Source organism: Bidens hawaiensis, unplaced genomic scaffold (genome assembly GCF_021521415.1).
Source record: "Bidens hawaiensis isolate Kalapana, Puna unplaced genomic scaffold, B.hawaiensis_p1.1 tig00016197_1, whole genome shotgun sequence".
NCBI lineage: Eukaryota > Viridiplantae > Streptophyta > Magnoliopsida > Asterales > Asteraceae > Bidens > Bidens hawaiensis.
Window position 1 is genome coordinate 147,539 of NW_027492475.1, and position 20,714 is coordinate 168,252.

Genomic DNA, 20,714 nt, shown 5'->3' on the forward strand with positions numbered 1-20,714 from the left:
TCTTCTAGAGAGTATTTGAGTGATGACAGCTGTCCCTCTGGCATTGTCTTCCGGATGTTTAGGCGGACAGACGTCCCGTCTTGCGGACGACTTTTGAGGATGCCAGGATGTTTCCGAGCATGTTGTGAGGACGTTCCTCCTCATTCGTGATATGCGGGTGGTCCATGTGCCCCGCGGGTGGTTTATAAGAGAATTCTCTGTAGCCCGCGGGTGGTAGTTAAGGATATTTAGGTCTTTTTGGTACCCTACCTCTACAGTGCCACAGCCGTCCTGATTCGTAATGAACAAGTAGAACATATCATTTCTCAAATACAAGACCTATACACGTAAATAGATTCGCTTTAGACCACATTTCTAGAAAACTCTCGATGCACAAACAAAACAGTGGTTGACCAGGTAACAAGAAAGGTACATATAATAAAAGATATGTTCACCAATTAGAATTCACACACACAAAAGTAGCCGATTCGTTGAAAAGGGTCATATTACTAGAAGATTTGATACGTGGATAAATAAGCGCCATATTAAAAAGATATCGTAAATTAATGCGTTTATTGTATTAAAAAAAAACCCATGTGATCATATACCTTCATATTATATATACCTTCATATTATATATATAGACACACAAACAAACATACCTTCATCTCCAAACTCATAACTCTTAAGATTTGTGACAGAAAAATGGAGCTGAAAGTATACTGTGATCGAATGTCGCAACCATCTCGTGCAATTCTCATCTTCTGCAAGTAATTTATTAACATCCTCTCTCTTTATATAGTTTTTGATGTATAACATAGTAAAAAAAAAGTCAACGGACTTGTATGAATTGATTTATTTGTTATTGATCATCCGGCCGGTATAAGTATTGGATGATAAGATTAAGAATTTGCTACTTGATTATTGACCAAGTTCAACTATTAAAATCAATTAATTGATTCATGGGTTTAGTGTCATTAAATTGGTTGTGATTTCTTGTTATAGAAAATCAGAAATTTCTTAATTTTCTTGTTAACTAATGTGTTTTTTTAATATTATAAAAAGGATGAATGGGATAGATTTTGAGGAAATAACTATAGAAATCCTTAAAGGCCAACAACATACCCCTGAATACAAAGGTTTGTTACTTAACTACCATCTTTATTATTGATTTTGTCCAGAATCCTACATGTTCATGTATCTTGTTTTATGCAGCAATAAATCCCATGTGTCAAGTTCCAACAATCGTTGACGGAGATTTCACACTCTTTGAGAGGTTTTTCATTCTTCTCATTTAAAAATGTTCAGGGTTTAAGGTTTAGGGATTATGTTAATTTCGGGTATTGTAAAAAGTTTTTTACAACTTTGTGTGCTTTTGCAGTCACGCGATTCTTATCTACTTATCATCTAAGTACCCGGGAGTGGCTAGTCATTGGTATCCAAGTGACCTTATTGAAAGAGCTAAGGTCCACTCTGTTTTGGACTGGCATCATGCCAACTTACGTCGCGGTTCAGGTAATATATGTCTTAACTCTTAAGTTTAACAGTTATTATAAGTTATGCTTACTGAATGGCTTCATGAAACGATTATTTTACCCTTGGGATTTCAGTTGGAGTTATTGTAAACAATGTCTTCTTTCCGCTAAACGGCCTGCCTTATAACGCTCAAGCAGCTGAAGAAGCAGAGAAGACGCTTGAGAAAGCGTTGACTGTGTTAGAAACTTACTGGCTAAAAGATGGACCGTTTTTGGTTGGAAGATCTCAACCGTCCATTGCTGATCTCAACTTAGTGTCGGAAGTCATGGAACTTCAGGTAATGACATAGAAATGTTTAATCTTATTTATTTTCAATCTTTTTGCATCAAGACATTAAATTACATGAGTTTGCAGCTTCTGCCCGCGGAGCATCATGATCGGATATTAAGTCCTTACAAGAAAGTTCTTAAGTGGGTTGAAGATACAAAGAATGCAACTGCACCTTATTTTGAAGAATATCACGGGGTTCTGTTTAAAGCACGGGATGATATGCGAGAGTTGTTGGCAAAGAAATCTGAGAAACACGAGTGAAGGTGTGACAATGAGCTCCATCTTGATGATTGAAATGCTATTGAATAATGTTTTGCGTTTTCGGTTGTGTCAAACAGTTGTGTGAAGGTTGATTTTGATTTGTCATTAATTAGTTATTGAGGATATTTGAAAAATTGCTTGGTGTTTTTTATTTAATGCTTCGTGAGTTTGATTTGCAGTACTTGATTTAACGCCCTGCTTGCGGTGCGCGCATATAATGTATATATGTGTGAACCCTCGGGTGGGCAAAAGTAATTGCACTAATTTTGACGTTATTTTACTAATCTCGTGAAAATAACGTTAAAAGTGGCGGAAGGTTAATCAGGCATCATGTGGTGGCGTTGATAGCCGAAAGACAAGGGCACATGCACCGATCAGCCGGTGTCCCGATGATTGAGTGCTATGTGCCTTATGTCCAAGGCTTGATGCAAAACTACTATCGAGCCGGGGGTCTTACCGGAAGCAGCCTCTCTATCCCTATGGGATAGAGGTAAGACTGTCTACATCTTACCCTCCTCAGACTCTACCAAAGCATTGCTATTGGTGGGATATACTGAGTACGATGATGATGATGATGATGTTTGATTTAAATAAACTGAACAGATTACAACCTAGTGTTTGTTTGTACTTTTGCTCAAAGTTTTGCTTTTGTAGGATGTAGGCAATAGCAATTGAAGTTTGAAGAAATGATTTTATATTAATATTGTAGGGACCAATTTTTTTTTTAATCTTTTTGGGGCAATTATAGCGACCAATGATATGTAGGAATCAAGGACCTCTATCTAGTAAAAGTCAAATCTCTCTTTCAATTTTCCAGGGGATATATAGTCGATTTTCACTCTAGTTAGAGTATGTGTTATGGTTGTACTTAATTAAATAAAAGACGCTCCCGCATATCATTGTGAAGTGGGTGAAAGAAAAATGCGTAGTAATTTCACCTTACCACATTAATTAAAAAATGTTTTGATAAAATATGTGTATGATGGTGATTGGTGAAAACTAAAGTGGGATCACACAATACATTCATGAAAGAAAGTGGAGGGCAACACCCTATGTTTCCATCATCACGTGCGCGATAAAATGCCTCAAGGGGAAACGTCTTATTTTCATACAAGGCGTGATGGTGTTTGAGTGTGGGTGGTGGCCGGTGTTGTGGCATGGGGGAAGCGCTCCACTAAACCTGCCCTTACAACTATTTCTTATTATCATCAATGATTTCCCTTTCAACTTTAGAGTGATTGTCAAGGAGTTGAGTATTTGCTTTTGGTAGGTAGAGAGTGCTCGTAAAAAAATGTGTAATGTATGAGTAGGATAGAGTGTTGGAGTAGTTGTTAAAAACAACGATAGGCAATAATCTCTTTGAACTTGCTAAGGCATCACCATTCAATCTCTTTGAACTTGCTAAGGTATCACCATTCAAACCATGGTTGACGATAAGTCAATTTGGACACGCTTTTCACACAAAACCATACAAAGGGTAATGATTCCACTTTCTACACCAAGCGAAAAATGACATGTAAATATATTTTTTTTTTAATAAAATTAACACTTGCGGCACAATATAAAAAATAAAATAATAACTAAAAGTACAATAATAATTTAAAAGGAGTTAACTGTCATTCTAATACATGTGGTTTCGCCAACTATGCAATTTTAGTATATATTCTTTATTTTGTGCAAATGACTACCTCAGTTTTAAAAAACATGCAATTTTAGCACTTTTTTGTAACCCCGTCTAATTTTCTCAGTTAAGTCAGGGGTAATTTGGTAATTTCATTATTTTTTTATCTTTTTATTTTCTTGTAAGATATTGGCCTAATTATATATTTTTTTCTGGAACCATTTTTAAATACCCTATTAAAAATCATGGCTTATGTATAACAAACCCTTTGTCCTTCGTCAAAACCACAACAATCTGCAACCTCCGACGTGTTTTTGGCAAAGGTCTACGGTTTTCCGATGTGGTGGTGAACTCGATCGGTTTTCCGGCAAAGGTTTACGGCGAAGAACCAGCCCCACATCGAACACATCAGTCACGGATTTACGCTACACTATTCAAATTAGCAAAAACTAGATTTGCGGCGGATGGTTGGCGGCGGCACATCTGCGGCGCCAGTCACAGATTTAGATAATCGATTATTCATATGTTTTCTCGCGGCAATGGCCTGAGCTTCCAGATCCGCAGCGGATGGTTGCTGATTTCAGGTATGTAGCGTAAATTACATAATAAAAGTAGTTGGGAACTGATTTAAGGTATGTTAATCTATTGAATGAAGCTGCTAGAGAATGAAAACTAACATCGATTTCAGGTCTACGGCGGAGCGAGGTTGTCGGAGAGACGATTGGATGGTTGTTGGAGCCTGGCGATTAAGTATATAAGTTAATGGTAGCTTATGTTTTTGTTACACCCGGCTCCATGGGCCTAGGCGTGTGACCTTAGTTGGTACATATTTTGAAAATACATCAAAGTATGTGTTGCGTAGCATAAGTTTTTTCTTGTTTAAAATATTCATTTATAGAAAACTCGGGAGTTAAATACCCGGTATTGTCTTACAAAACATTAAAAGTGATAAAACGTTAATTTACATCTTTTACATAATTAAAACCAAACTGAGCCATCAGATGCGTCTAACAGCTATATCCTCCATATTCTACTACACCTTTCTACTGACTACCTGTAAAATAGTTTTATAAAATACGTCAGCAAAAATTGTTGGTGAACACGCTGACACTAAATCATTTAAATAAACCTTTAGCTTCACTCGTAACAACTTAGCGGCCCTGTAGACCGGCATACCAAATATATCACATAGTCAAGCCCTATCGGCCCTATAGACCGACTCAATGAGCAGGGACACGATGCTAAGCGTGGCGGGGTATGCCTACCCTCTGACCACATATGAATGGATCCAGACACACGTATATCTAGCTTGAGAGCCAGTGACTACTAAAGTTTTTAGGGATCTATAATCCCGTGTAAACTTTTTGACTCATTGAAATGACTCGATTAAATAATTTAAAAGAGTTGGGGGCGTATTCACCTTTTAATGAGTTGCTCAATTAACAACTTCTCTGTATTTGATGAACGATTACCTCGGACCTATAGTTCGAGAATAATAGTTTAATAATTTATCTAGATCAAATGATCTAGCTTCAGACATTTATTCTGGTTAAATAGCTTTAAACCTTGAATGCATATTTTATTGTTAAAATATTACTTTAGATCTTTAGTTTATAAAATCTTATTTTAATATTGACGTTTCTTGCTGTAGAAGAAATCATCTAAATTATACGTTTCTTCCTATAGAAGAAATCGTGTTTATAAAACTTTTATGTTTCCTCCTTTAGAAGAAACATCATTTATTCATAATGATTACTTAAAACCTTTTAGTTCATATGACGTTTGATGTAGCATGTTTTGGCCTAATAGGTTCGAACACTCTCATCAAGCTCTCCAGGAAAGTAAACGGATCCCACGGTTGATTGAGATTTATACGAATTACTTTCTTTAGACAAGATACTCGACTACCGGTATTGTCACCCTTCCAGTTACTACATGCCCGTCATATTTTTCTGATTTACAATTATCTTTTATATATAAAAAAATTAACATTTATTCCTTTAGAAGAACGTCAATTGACAATAACCTTTGTATGCAAAATTTTATGTTTCTTAAAAATAAAGAAACGTCTATTTTTGTAAACTTTGTATATAAAAAGCTTAAACATATCTATAACTTTTCAAGGTTTAGGCTATACCATCGACTAGGATCTAAGTTATGAGTTGAAATATCATAAACATAACTCTTACCTTAAAATGGGTATAATGCTTAAGAATGAATGAGGAGTACTTCGACTATACGTAGGGTGTCAGGGTATGAAACGTCAAAACTCTAGAGTGGCGTCAGGAATTGTAGGTTCCCAGCCGGATCTACACGGAAATATCTCGTTCTACGTAGGTGCGGAATCCCTACGTAAGACGATACGAGTGTAGAATCGATATACGTTAAACACAAGCAAACACACGTTACAATAAACAAAGAACACGCTGTATTGCAACTAATAACACGTGATTCACCGATCACAATTACGTACTGAATCGTTCATTACAAAACAAGCCGCAGCTAAGATTTTATGGTTATCGACAACTTCGCCTAACATGTTAGGCGAAGTTGTTGATAACTTCGTCTGTTCCACAAGTTCGCTTATAAGAGGCGAACTTGTGAAACAAGTTAACAAAACATTAATACAAATCCAACTAACACAATTACAGACACTAGATACTGAACTACTGACATCATGCACCAACAGACTCCCCCTTGGCAGTAGCTTCATATCTCATCTTCAATCACGTGTCTCGTAAACTCAAAAATCTCATATCTCCCGTCTTCAAGCATGAACGCCTTCTCGTACACAAACTGAAACTACTCTTTGGTATTTCTTTGCTTCTTCTTTCCAGGCAGGTATATAAAATATCTTTTTCTCATTTAGCACCTGCAGATCAGCTTGAGACAAATTCACTAAGTGCATTGGATCATACACTCTCATCAGCTCCTGTTCATCTTCATCCTCCATTACTGCTTCAGCCGTCTCACTATCAACGTACCACCATTTCAGATCCTTGAGCACATCCTTGGGCATTTGTTTCATCGGCACTTCTTTTAGACACCGGATCGGCTTATACTTTATTATCATCCAAGGCTTGCCATCTGCTCTCATTCCTCTGTCTTTGTCTTCAACGAGCTTTCCTTTCTGCGGTTTCAACAGCTCGAACCTTTTCTCCTTTATGCTTTCCTTCCAGACTATCTTCCCAATGATCCTAGCCATGTTATCATCACTCCTGTTTATCAACCCCAACCTGGCTAAGTCCTTCACCTCACACTCAGGCAACGTATTCAACGACCTCAACAATCTCTTGAAATACTGAACCCCATCATACCGTTTAATCACAAAAAGCCTCAACTGCTCATCATATAACCAGCAAATAATCCCCTTTTTCGATTCAGCATAACCCTTGATGTTGTAACTTTTCTTGAACATAGTAGGGACCGCCGGTTTCTTAGTCTTTACGAACCACTGAGCGTAGCCTTCTTTCCATCTTGGCTGCTCTTTCCATTCTGTCTCATCACATCCCGTATCTTGACCCAAATCTGACTTTTCAACTTCTGGAATTTCATGTTCAACGTTCTCCTCCACAATCTCTCCCTCTTCGACTTCACTATCAATCACGATCTCAGCCCCTATCTTCTCAATCTCTTCCAACGGTAACACATCCTCATCACCTATAACATCATCATCCAACACCTCATCAGCCTCCACAACCACCACATCGTCACCCCCTGAACCGCCAGCTGCACTCGTTGACTCCCCCTGAGATGTGGAAGTCCCAAAAGCTTGTTCAGTTCTTGGCAACTCTCCACCTGCATCTTTCGATGCATTGGGATCATCGTCTCGATCGTTTCTCTTCTTCGTCCTCAGTTCGTCACCCTTACAGCTCGTCTCCCCCCTGAGATGCCAAGAACTGTTTCAAGGCATCAAATATTTTACCATGCTCGATCAGGAGGGACGACTGAATTTGATTCTCCGCAACGAGGCGCTGAATAGCATGAGTCTGGATTAGATTTACTCTTGATTGTTCTGCCACAACTCTTTCAAGCGCTGCTATTCTTTCCGAGTCGGATAAGGTTGCATCGAAATCAAACCTCATATGTGATATGTCTTGAGCGTACGGAGGAGGGATTCCCAATGTAACCGGCACCTCAGAAACAGGTGGAAACGTAACCGCAGGTGGTATCGTAACCGACAACCCTGCAGTGGCAACAACTGTCGACTCAACAAACCTTGCTACGACCTCCGATGGAGTAAGAGATGGAGGTGGAAAGGACACAATCTCCGGAGCCGAGAGCTGGAATGTAGTGGGTGGTATGCCAAACGAAGATGAGGTAGTCACCACGGGAACATCCGTGGCGCTTGGCCCTGTAACTGGCAATGATGTAGGTACTATAGTCATACTAGACAGTGCGGGTGGAGTGAAACGAACCACCCTTGAGCTCTCACCAGCTCCCGAACCTGCACCTGCCCTTTTCCTTCTCGCTCTACGGACCAACCGATGTAAATCTTCCTCAAAATCCGAATCACTGTCATCGGTGTCTCTCTTTCTCTTCCCATGAATCCTTTCTTGTGTAACTAAAATCCGTCTAGCTTCAGCCATATCATCATCTGAGGAATCAGAATCAGCCTCCGTCGTAGTTGTCATAGCCACATCCACACTAGTAACCCGTGCAACCGAGACTTGTACATCTTTCTCTGGATCAACATGTTCCATATCAAAAAATCTTTGACCGCCAAACGCAGCTTCAAGGTCTACATTTTCCTCCGGTGCCACAACAGGAGCAGCAGGTAAAGCTTGCTGAACCACAGGTGGTGGTTGAGGTGCTTCAGCCTGTTGTGGTGCAGGATCCCGAAACTCGTCCCCACGAGCTGCAACATACCCCGGGTTGATCAAGTACCCAAATAGCGAAGTATGTCGAGGACGGAGTTCTGGCTTACTTCTGGCACTTGATGATCTACACTGGGCAAAGATTCGCTTGCTGACACTTTCCACATACCGAATCGGACGGCGCTGAGGTAACGAGGGAGCCACGTGATTCAAGATCATTTGAATAAATCTTGGGTACATTAAGAATCTCTCACGTGCCACCGCTCATCTTTGACGGTCTATCTCGTAGAACACCATCTGACTAAAGCTATAACGCTTATTGTAAGTCAGTGTTGTCATCGCCGACTGCATCGTTGCACCCATTCCATCTGTACCGGCCTTTCTACCCGACATGCACACGATCATCACGTGCATGAGAAAGCGTCATTGATCTAACAAGAACCCCTTTCGTCTTTGAGTATCCCCCAATGGACCAGAATAGCCCATTCTTAGAAAAGCACCATCTCTGAATGGAGCCACGAAGTCTGTAGGATCGTCTCTCGTTTCATCTCCAAATTGCAAGGCCACCCTGATCTGCTCAGATGAGAACTGCACTACCTGATTGTTAACCGTTGCACGCATAACCGGGGGCTCGACTCGACAATCATATTCCGCTGTCTGCCAGAAATCTTCTATGTTTGGCAAAGAGATAGGCAGTGTTGTAGTAATAGCGTGGAAGATACGCGAGCGGATAAGAAACGTGATGATCTCGCGGAAATCATCAACACCGCTCGCATCCGGGTCCAGAGTACTGTACATATTATGCCCCGGGAAAAACTGTCGGTTGTTGTCTCCACCTTCATCACCACCTGCACTATCGGCTCCAGCTACAGCTGCCATTTCTGCAACAAAAACAGTCTAAGTTAGAGAATCGTCAAGTCAAATCACAAGTTCGCCTGTTACCATGAGCGAAGTTATGATTTATTCTGTATAGGCGAAGTTATGGGTGGGGCGAAGTTGGTAATAACTTCGCCTGATAAATGTAAAATAACAATAAGTTAAAAGGGCCAGGCGAAGTTAATGATAACTTCGCTTAACCACAACTTCGCGGGCTTGGGCTTGGGCCTGTAGGCGAAGTTGTTATAACTTCGCCTAAGGCGAAGTTGTTCTAACTTCGCCTATGGCAGAAGTTGTTACAACTTCGCATATGGCGAAGTTGCTAACTTCGTACTTCGTTTTCGCTGAACAGAATTGCATAGCGACGGTCACAAAATGCACCAACAGACTCCCCTTTGACTGTTGCTCTCAATTCTAACAAACACAAAAGATCATCTGTTACAAAACATGCACCAACAGACTCCTTCTTAACTGATGATCTTCTGTTTGCTCTTCAACCAGCCGTGTCTGAAACTGTCTTGTAGCTTCACAAATCTACCAATCACCCAGCGTCTTCCATATCAGATCTCCCCTTCAGTGTAAGCTTCTCCGACTATATAGATTGAGGTCTTTGAAATGCATGCATCCCCGTGCCTAATTGATCATCTCAACCAATCACGTGAGTCCTTCTGACTTCACCAACACGTGAAGTTCTTCTAACTTCACCAACACGTGAAGTTGGGCTCCCTCCACAACTTCACCAACACGTCGGCATACGATAAGGTTTAATCTTCAACTACTCAACATCAAGTGATCAATTTCATCACAAAACCACCTTGACAGAATCTAACACACATGACCATTAATTAATCCGAAGCATCTTCAATCACCAGGGATAACGATCAAGAACATAAACACTTTAATTCCCGATTAAATCCAACTTGTTCCAGAATTTTCACTTTAATAAATAAGCATCACGTTTCAGGATCCAATTCTCGAACGCCTTGAAAATAACATAAATAATATGCTCTGACCGCAATTCAGTAATGACAAAAACCTTCAGTTCAATTTGACTTTCTTCAGTTGGTCAACCTCGAACAACAACAATTTCATTGCCCACAAACACCCAAATATATGTCAATATCCAGTTTCAATCAATATCCCATTCACAACCTCAACTCCATATCCAGAGTTGATACGTATTTGTTCACACGTAAGACCAAGAGATAACAAGTTTCACTCGTTGACAGAACAACGTCTTCGGTCTCAAATAATCGTGTACACCTGGCCATACAGACGAAAACTCCAAACAATTTTTTTTTTTAATTTTTTTTAACTTCGCCTAAAAGTCAACTTCGCCCCTCCTTAACTTCGCCTGTCCATAACTTCGCCTGACTGATAACTTCGCCTAAACCCTAAAATTTATGCGACATCTTCGCCTGAACCCCATAACTTCGCCTGCGGCGGCTTTTCGGCCAAAAACGCATCAGAAACGTGCCAGAAACACCAAAACGCAGATCTCGAACCATAGCATAGAGCCTAAGGCTCTGATACCACTTGTAGGTCCCCCCGGGGCGTCGCCGATCGATACAAGATCGGCACGATGTCTAGGAGTGCGGAATCCTCCTAGACTCGTTTATTGGTGTAGAAGACGAAGAACACGGTTACACATACATAAACACGCGAACAAACACAAGAACGGGATAAAAGAATCTGCAGATCCTTTCATATAATAATCATAACTCGTTACATACCAAACACGAAAACAAAGACACGGCCGACCCGAGGTGAGCTCTACCTCGGGTCGTCCCACACGACTCTCCCTCTCTGTTTCTCTCTAGACAATTGAACTACACAAAACACACTCTAACTTTTCTAGATTCCCAACTCTAAACAAGACACACCTATATATAGATACACAACTTCGCGGGCTTGGGCTTGGGCCTGTAGGCGAAGTTGTTATAACTTCGCCTATGGCGAAGTTGTTCTAACTTCGCCTATGGCAAAAGTTGTTACAACTTCGCCTATGGCGAAGTTGCTAACTTCGTACTTCGTTTCCGCTGAACAGAATTGCATAGCGACGGTCACAAAATGCACCAACAGGAATCCAACTAGATGGCACAAACTTCGAGAAAATGAGAGTGGTTTGGTGTTCGGGATGTCACAAATGAACAACCCATGACCTCTATTTATAGTTGAATCTCACATCCTCGGCCGGACCGTCGCTCGCCACCATTCATTCTTGTGATGACACGTGTCCTTTCATGTTGACATGTGGCGACACATGTCATTCCATATGATTAGTCATTGAACACATGTCGATTTCATCCGATTATTCATCAGACATGTGTCGCTTTCATGCGATTAGTCATCGGACATGTGTCGCTTCATGAGAGTTTACATATATTTATTTTACGTAAATGACTAATTGGTCCCTCAACTTCTTAAATTATCAAAATTGGTTTGGAAATTTGTAGGTTGTTACAGTTTTTGATATGTAAAGTGGGGTTTTTATAAATGTAGGTTAGGGTTAGGATTTGAGTTTTGAAGGGAGGAGGTGGAAGAGGAATTTGTGTGCCGAAAGTGGACTAATTCGCATGTGCGGTCTCTGGGCTCCGGCACGGTGATCGGAATCCATAGACGGCGGTAGACAGTGACCGGTGGAGAGAGGAGGGGCCTTTACATGATATAAACGTAAATTTTTTTTAGAAGAGAATGAAAAAATAAATAAAATAAAGAGTAGGAAATTAGCAAATTACCCCTGACTTAACTGAGAAAATTAGACGGGGTTAGAAAAAAGTACTAAAATTGCATGTTTTTTTGAAACTGAGGTAGCCATTTACACAAAATAAAGAATATGTACTAAAGTTTCGTAGTTGGCGAAACCACATGTACTAAAATGGCACTTAACTCATTTAAAAAACATAATTAAGAATACAACAATAACTTACAATAAAACTAGACTTGATCATCGGAAGAACTATGGTGATGTGTACGACTAAACTAGCATGCATGAAGATAGTTACGTACGTGTTTCTCAGTTGCGTATTTGCGAAGGTTAACATTTTTTTGTTCATTGCTGACTTCTTCTAATCCAACTGCCGCCTCAATTCCTTTTTGTTAAACTGGCAAATTGCCTGGCCTTGATCATCTATTATCATGTTAGGTAGAATTATGTATGTGTGTATATGACACGCCATATTCTAAGAAGTTTATGTGCACGTGCCAGGTTTTCCAATATATGTCGGCATTATCAGAGGATTCAGAGCATACCGAATGTTGTTTCAATAGCGTTTTTAGCAGCTTATTATGATGTTTTAAAGTGTTTTATGTTCGTATATTGGATGTACGAAAAGGATTTGACAAAGGTAGTCGGCTTGGGGCATATGCTATCTGTGAGGTAGTAACCGTACATGTATTGCGTCCCTATATGCTGAAATGAAGAATCAAGTGCTACATTATTTATCATGATGTTGAACGACGACTGATTAAGTACATTTATATATGTTGTTTAAGCCTACTATTGTAAAGAAAGCATGCCAAAACCATATAGCTTGTGGTGTCACTGTCTCGAGCATCACCGCTGGAGCCGCATGATCACCTGTACTAGTAGTGCCATGCATTTAGGCAATTACTCCACTCCCAATACACATAAGCTAGGCCTTCAAAATATGATGTAAAATATGATGCATCTTGTGATATTTGTCAAATTTGAGTCTCGAGTTATATTCGTTTTGTAAACTTTTATTTTATAAAACCGACTCAACATTTTTGTTTTCCTTATTTAATTATTATATAGTATTATTATATATCTCTATCACCAATAAAACGATGTTTGTTACATTATAGTGTCGTAAGAAAAAAAAATAAGAGGTTCAAACTAATTTTCGTAAAGTTGTTAAAAGCTTTTGGAAACCTTTAAACGCATTTTAAACTTTGACTGTAACTTGAGGGGCCACTTCTGTAAATATGTATTACATATATAAGCCAAAAATACCTAACCCTATCTTATTATCATCACAAACAATAACACCAGCCGCCACCCCTACCTTTGGCCGTTTTCCGGCGACTTCGGTTTTCCGGCGAGAAGCCGGCGCCGACCACCTCACTCCCACCACCTCCGGCCACCACCTTCCACTACATCACCACACCCTAGCCCTGCTCTGGCAGCCCCCCTCTCCCTCCACTCGTTTTCCGGCAAGTAAACCACCACCGAACCCCCACCATCTTCCCTTCCCCTCTGTTTCGCTTTTCCGGTGACCGGAATTCCGGCCGCCGTGGCCTCTCAGCCGCCTCTCTCTCTATCTTCGTCTCTATCATCCTCTCCGGCTCACTCTTTCTCCTCGACATTCTATCTCTCTCGGCCTCTCTCTCTCTCTCAGTCTCTACGTCTCTCTCTCTCTCTTTTATACGTTTTTCCGGCGGCCGAATTTGGCTCCGGCAACCCTCCGTGTCTTCATCTTCGGCAGTCTTCATCTCCGACGACCTCGTGAACAACTAATAGGTAAACTAACAATTTTGGGTTTAATTACGAGTTTAATTAACAGATCGTTATCTTGGTTCGGTTGGTTTGTACATAAATTGTTGAACTAGAAGTCACAGGTTCGAGTCTCATGATAGACCGATTTTGTGTTATCGTTATTAAAAGTTGTATAAATAGTATAAAACTATTTAAATATATAATACTCATTATTTATAACAATTATTATTATTATTATTATTATTATTATTACTATTATTAATATTATTATTGTTATCATTATTCTTATAAATATTAAAGTTGTTAATATTACTATTAAAGATCATATCATTATTATTTATTAAAATTATATTTTATCATTTATTATTAGCAATATTTATTTTGTGAACTCGTTTAGAACTCGAACCAACATCGAGAGTGGTATCATTATTTACAACCAATATTATTTATTATTATTATTATTATTTATCAACAACATTATAATTAATACCAAGATTTCTATTCTATAACTATTAATAATTGTATTATTAATAATAATCATTGTTATAATTATTATACTATATTAGTATTATTAAAATAATTATTGTTATTATTATTAACATCATTATCTTATATATCTATATATATATATATATATATAACATATTTTAAAATCATTATTATCATTTCTATCTTTATAATTAATACATTATAAGCTTTATTATCTATTCATTTTTATACAAATCGAACTCTTGAATTAAACCCGTCTTGTTTCTATTTAATATTGGTTTAGTTATTTAAAAGCTCAATAAAATAATATTTTTTTTATTTAAATTATCAGTTAAGTACGAGTCCCTAATCATAACAAATTAACCGGCAACCCGACTAACAACCGAACTTTCTCGTCCAATGTTTCAAATGTAGTTTCAACTAAAGTTCAAGTTAATTAATATGTTTTATTTATTCGCTTTCAATTAGCTTTCAAGTCGGATTCGTTCGTTTCGTACACAGGTTTTCTATATGTCGATCATTTATTATTTCCCGATTCGTCAATCGAGGTGAGTACATTTCATCCCCCATTTTCCCTTTTATGTTTTGGGGGTAACATGCATACTTATTCAAAACAAGAATGATTTATTATACACTTTTCTCAAACGACAAACTTTAGGGTATATGATACTTGGAATACTTCCTCTTTTGTGTGTTATATGCCTCATATGCTTTACGTGCGCGAGTGTTTATTTTTATGTTGTTGTTGAGCCTCATTAAATATGATCATACGCTCCCCTAACTACTTAGCCTTGTGCTAGTAGAATAGGGCCTCATTATCCGAGTATGTCGGTTGTTACCGAGTAGAAAGGATCCTCATTTACATATGTTTTGTATGCCACGATTGATGCTTTTATTTATAGTCTCATATACGTTTGTGGATTTTGCTCATACTATATATACTCAAACTATGAAATTGCTCACCAACATACGTGTTGACAAAATATTATTTTATGCATTGTTACAGGTTTGACTTTTATCGACTTGAGGACTTGACGGAAAACGTTACCAAGACTATTAGGATATTAGTAAAACGAACAATATATTTGTTTACTTGTGTTCAATTTGTTTGTATGACCAAGATGTGTTGTTTATTGATTTGTGAAATAAATGAGTTGATTAAATATTTTCACTTTAATAGTGTCTTGTGTTTTGGGCAATCGGTTGCACCCCGGCATGTTCCGCCTTTGGTCGGGGTGTGACAGATTGGTATCAGAGCCACAAGACTATAGGGTAGGTGGTTAGACGTAACGACCTAGTATAGTCTTTACTTTAGGGTCCTTATACGTGTTGCCTATACGTGTTTACCCTACTTGATTGTTCAATACACTTGTTTATTTATATACTTATTTGTTTCATCAAATCGCATATATACACAAATACTCGAAACATACTACGGTATCCTTACCTTACTTTTGTTTAATTTTATATATACACATACACACACTTTCATAGTACTCCAAGGTATCCTTACCCTAAAACGCAAAAACATTAGTTTTCATTGTGTTTTATGGATCACGAGCTTAATTTGGATCCCGTTGTTACAAATCTCCTTAAAGATGTCTCATATGAGATGACCACTTTAAATTGTCGAATGCGAGCGTCCCGCCCTGATATAATGCTAAATATTTATGTTTCTCGTGTATATTTTAATTAATATTTTAATAGTTTTTGTTCGTTTTTAGTCGAGATTTGTATATTACTAACATTTTTATGTTTCGTAGGTTCCGGGGTTTGATCTTGATGGAAAAGGGCGAAAAAAGAGCTAAAACGAGCCGAAACGGATATCCGGAACGCATCAGGAAGGAACCGGACAGAGAACCGGTCAGACCGGCCCCCATAGAAGAGCACGTAGCGCCGCGCCTAGGGGAAAGGCAAAAAGGCCTAGGCGCGGCGCCTAGGCACAACTGGGCTATAATAAACTCGTTTTTGGTTATTGTCGGGCCTTGTTTTCGCTATTTAAATACCTTTAACTTAAACCTGACATAACCTGAAGATACCAGCCGATTTTGGGAGTTCTTAGAGGAGATTTTCGAGTTTCGTGGTGATTTTGAAGGCAAGAGGACAGCCGGTGAAGACTTATACGTTCACGTTTGGAGATTACGGGTTTTATCGCCTTTAATCTTTCGTTCTTTAGATTTTCATTTTCGTTATTATTTGTTTTGTTTGATTTAGACTTTAATATGCTAGGCTAAATTCCATAGACTGCCTAGCTCGTGATGAACCTTAGTTCGGTTTGATTTTATTTGGATTTCGTTTCGTTATGGATTTTATGTTCTAAGTAAACTGTTGAGTTTGATTTGATTAATGCGTTTGATTGCTTGGTTTTGTTTACTTGAATTTATTGTTTCACATTGCCCTTGTTGATTGTTTCATAGGATAGGGTTTTGTTAGGTCATTTACTGTGTGTTCTTGACTAGTTTATGATTGATATCGATTAAGATCATAGAAACAATAAAATCAAGTACAGATAAAATTGAGTTGCTAGTCTAAAAAGCTGTAAGGTGATAGGATAATGGTAGATCTTTGCTTGTCGGGATTACTAGATTTAGTTCTTCGTAAGGAGTCCGTCTAGGTTTGATTGTCGGCTTAGTCTATTAAGTTAATTGAATCTGCTTTGCTTTCTTTGAATTCCGCGCTGTAAGGCGGGTTATCGTTATAAAAGATACTTAGACATATGGGATTAAATAACCGTAAGGAAGTTTAATATAAAACTGGTGAGTCTTAAAACTTGTTAGAAATCCATAGGCGTCTTCTTGAAGTTCAAGGGTCCTGTTCGGGTTTTCTGTCAAGGGTCTATTTTATGATCCCAGTTCCATAACGTGAGTTCTCCATTTAATTAAGAACCGTAACTTTGGGGATTCTGGCCTGGGTAGTTATTTTCATCATCTGAGTTAATCTAAGTGTTTTAATAGTTTATTATATTTTATTTAATTAGGGTTAGGTTTAGTTAATTAATAATTAGTTTACCCCCCCCCCTCCCTTCAAACATTATTATTAAATAGTCACGTCTTGTAGTTGAGTCTAGTTAGCTAGTATACGTAATTTATAGAGTCTCGTGGGTTCGATATCCGGACTTACTTAGCTGTACTAGAGTCGACCGGTACACTTGCCGGTTAGTAGTTTAAGAGTCTATAATTATTACTTAGTGTATAGATTAGCTTATTTTTAGTTAATAATTATTTGACTACTTCAAGCACATCACGCCCGCCATCCTAATTTTCGGTGTTAAAACAATAGAACTAAGGTGATTTCGTTGACTATTGTTTTGACATGACGTTATATTATGATTTATTGTTTTTGTTACAATCGTTATTTGAGTCGAAGACATGAAAAGACGCGGTGGTAAGTGCACATGTTTAGACTCCAACATGGTATTTTTGTATTAAAGGTTTTTAGTGTCGGAATATCAAGTCATGATGGTTCATGCATGATTTCTCCGCCTTTAAATCTTAAAACATTATTATTACGTTTCAAGAATTTAAACCATTTTTTTCATTTATTTTTTTATAAATTTTTATCACAAGTTTTCATTTATAAATGTTATATTTTTTTATTGTTAATAATTCTTTTAGATCTCGATTTTATATGGTAAAATTTTACACCAACTTTCTCATTTTGATTTCACAAGGATTTTTATTGCAAATTTCGTTCATTAAAATCTCTTCGTTACAAAAAAAATAATAATAAATAAATAACTATATGTATATATAGAGTTTGATCTATTCATAATGATTTTTAATATGCCATTTATTTTCATTAAGACTGTTTACAAAAAAAAAAAATCATATTATACGAGTTTCATCATATTAAGATATTAAGAAGGTTTTATGATAAATTTCACCTCAACTTTTCAAGTGAATTTCCTTTTGTATAAACTTTAAATCGTCTTTAAAGTCCTTGTACAAAATTTTATAAAATTTTATTTTTATAACTATTCTGTTTATTTTGGACGATCACTTCAAAATTTTAATTATTTAAACCTCTTACGACATTTTTAATTATACTACATTATATAATACACATGGTAGAAAATTTTCGCTACCCAAATTTATTTTCATAACAACTTTCATCTTGCAATCTTTGGTTCATTATAAATTTTCGCAAATAAAAATTTACATCATACGATTTTACGCGTTCTAAAATTCTTATGATAGTTTTGCCATGATGTTTCAAGGATGTCACAAACTTATAGCTTGTAATCTTCTTGAAACCCTCATGCAAAACTTCATAGAAATTCTACTTAAAAAAACAAAAATCGTTTACTTGTGATTTCTCGATTTAAAATGCCGGTCATTCTAACTTACCATGATATTTTCGTTACACGATATTAAATAATGAACTTGGTAAAAAAAAAATTCTTTTGACAACTTTGTATTCCCAAAAACGACATTCATCATTTAATATTGAGACCTTATAACAAATTTTAACATTTAATTTACGTATTTTAAATTTCCTCATAAGCAAAAAAAAAATAATAATAGATAAAAAATAAATTTATTTTAATCTTTATAAAAAAAATTGTGTGATTCACACGCGCGGATCTCAAAATTTTAGTTATATAATATATATTTATACATATATTAACTTGTAACTTTAATTATCAAAATTTTCATGGATGTTTCAAACATTAGTTATAAATTATGATATTTTCAAATTAATATTTATTACTAGTCAAAAAAAATCTCCCTATACACAACCACAAGTTCCCAAACACCCGTACCCCACCTCAAACTACCGCCTTAAATCAAACCACCCTCCCACTTCAAAAGTTTCCCGAGCACTCAAACCTTTCCTCAATATGAACGAAACCTAACACATCAACGTTATATCCTCACTTACCCAAGCCCCATGCAAAATCCAAGGTGTACAACATTAATCCAACAAAAGGCCTTAAATACCGATACTCCCAGGCCACGAAAACCTATCAAACTCATTATTCTAATACTTCAAAGACACCGACAAACACACTCACAAATTCCTTGAACATATACAAACCAAAGTTTACCCAACTATGACTCAAAACCCTTCGACCCACGCTACGTCGAATCACAAACCATATCGCCACACCGTTCCCATCCAACATGGAATTTGATATCAAATAGCAACCTGAACGCTCTTTACAAAATACATGTATAACCAAACCTCCACCCAAACTAGCCAAGATCAAATTATCCAACCCATCAACTTAACCCGAACTCAAATACGCCAAACCTCACCTATTAGCCCAACCACTACTCACACAAATCATCCAAGCCTAACCCACTCAAAAGACCTAAACTCAACAAACCCCATCAATTCAACTCAAGAACACTCAACAATCCCAGCCGACCTAAAAACTCTCACTCACCACTAAATTTCCAAACCATTCACCGTACGAAGCCTAAAACCACTCCCTACACATGCAAGCTTCGATTTTCCCTAAATTTTTATTTATTTATTTATATATTACAACTAGTGTATTTATAACAACCTCATGTGTTCAAATAATTACCTTTAAATTATAAACTATATATATATATATATGGCATTGTCATGACAAAAAAAAATTGATTATGAGGATTTGTTTTCAAAGGTTATTAAACGATTATATGTATGATTTCAAGATTTTAAATACTGTCACCGAAGGTGATAAATCTCATAAAGACTTTATAAATACGATATTTCATTTTGAATGTTGTATGCATAATTTATTTAATAACAAATTTTTGTTCAATAACGATTTACGCAAACTATTACTTCTTATCATCGCAAGCATTATTTTATAAATATTTTTCATCACAACCTCTTTATGTATACAAACTCCTTTAACAATTTGGATTACAAGATTTACATTCAATAATGATTTAAATATTTTCCCTAGCAATGCGTTACCGCGATGCTTTGTTGTTACGTACGTTTCTTAGAAACAATAAAACAGCCTTACTTAAGACCTTATTTCAAATTTTATTCTATGCTTCGTCGTACCCTGACTACTCCTCTTTCACTGGCTTATTTGTACCCAGCTACATGATGGCACTCCCCTCGGCCAATCCTCAATCGACAGCAACTCCGTCCTAGCGAATCCATATCACCTGGGTCTCTTTCTCTTAGGTTGGTTTCAGCAGGAAATACAAAGAAAAGTAACGCTACGCGATTTACATTATTCGACATTTATTCGAGTCTCACGATTATTGCGATTTTTCTTTTCATTTGATGAGATGGTTCGATGACAATATTATGCACATGAGATTTCATTTTGATGTTTTGATTATTCATGACCGAATTCAAACTATTCAATAACAATTTGTGTAATATTTTTCATAGCCTCAATTTCGCTACAAATTTTGTTTTTCTCTTAAACGATATTTCCATGACTATGTTATTC

General features: G+C 37.2%; 1 protein-coding gene across 1 annotated transcript; it reads left to right on the forward strand.

The window, feature by feature from the left end:
* Nucleotides 1-606: 606 nt before the first annotated feature.
* Nucleotides 607-2,073, forward strand: LOC143550891 (glutathione S-transferase T1-like). Its single transcript, XM_077041451.1, has 6 exons — nt 607-749; nt 1,045-1,118; nt 1,195-1,255; nt 1,361-1,494; nt 1,590-1,792; nt 1,870-2,073. Exons 1-6 carry the CDS (start codon nt 685-687, stop codon nt 2,044-2,046), a joined length of 714 nt encoding a protein of 237 aa, XP_076897566.1. The 5' UTR covers nt 607-684; the 3' UTR covers nt 2,047-2,073.
* The last annotated feature ends 18,641 nt before the right edge of the window (nt 2,074-20,714 follow it).

Coding starts and splice junctions, on each gene's coding strand:
- LOC143550891 (XM_077041451.1), top strand. CDS start 685: ATGGAGCTGAAAGTATACTGTGATCGAATGTCGCAACCATCTCGTGCA. Junction 1,119..1,194: donor ACATACCCCTGAATACAAAG/GTTTGTTACTTA, acceptor TGTTTTATGCAG/CAATAAATCCCATGTGTCAA. Junction 1,793..1,869: donor CGGAAGTCATGGAACTTCAG/GTAATGACATAG, acceptor ATGAGTTTGCAG/CTTCTGCCCGCGGAGCATCA.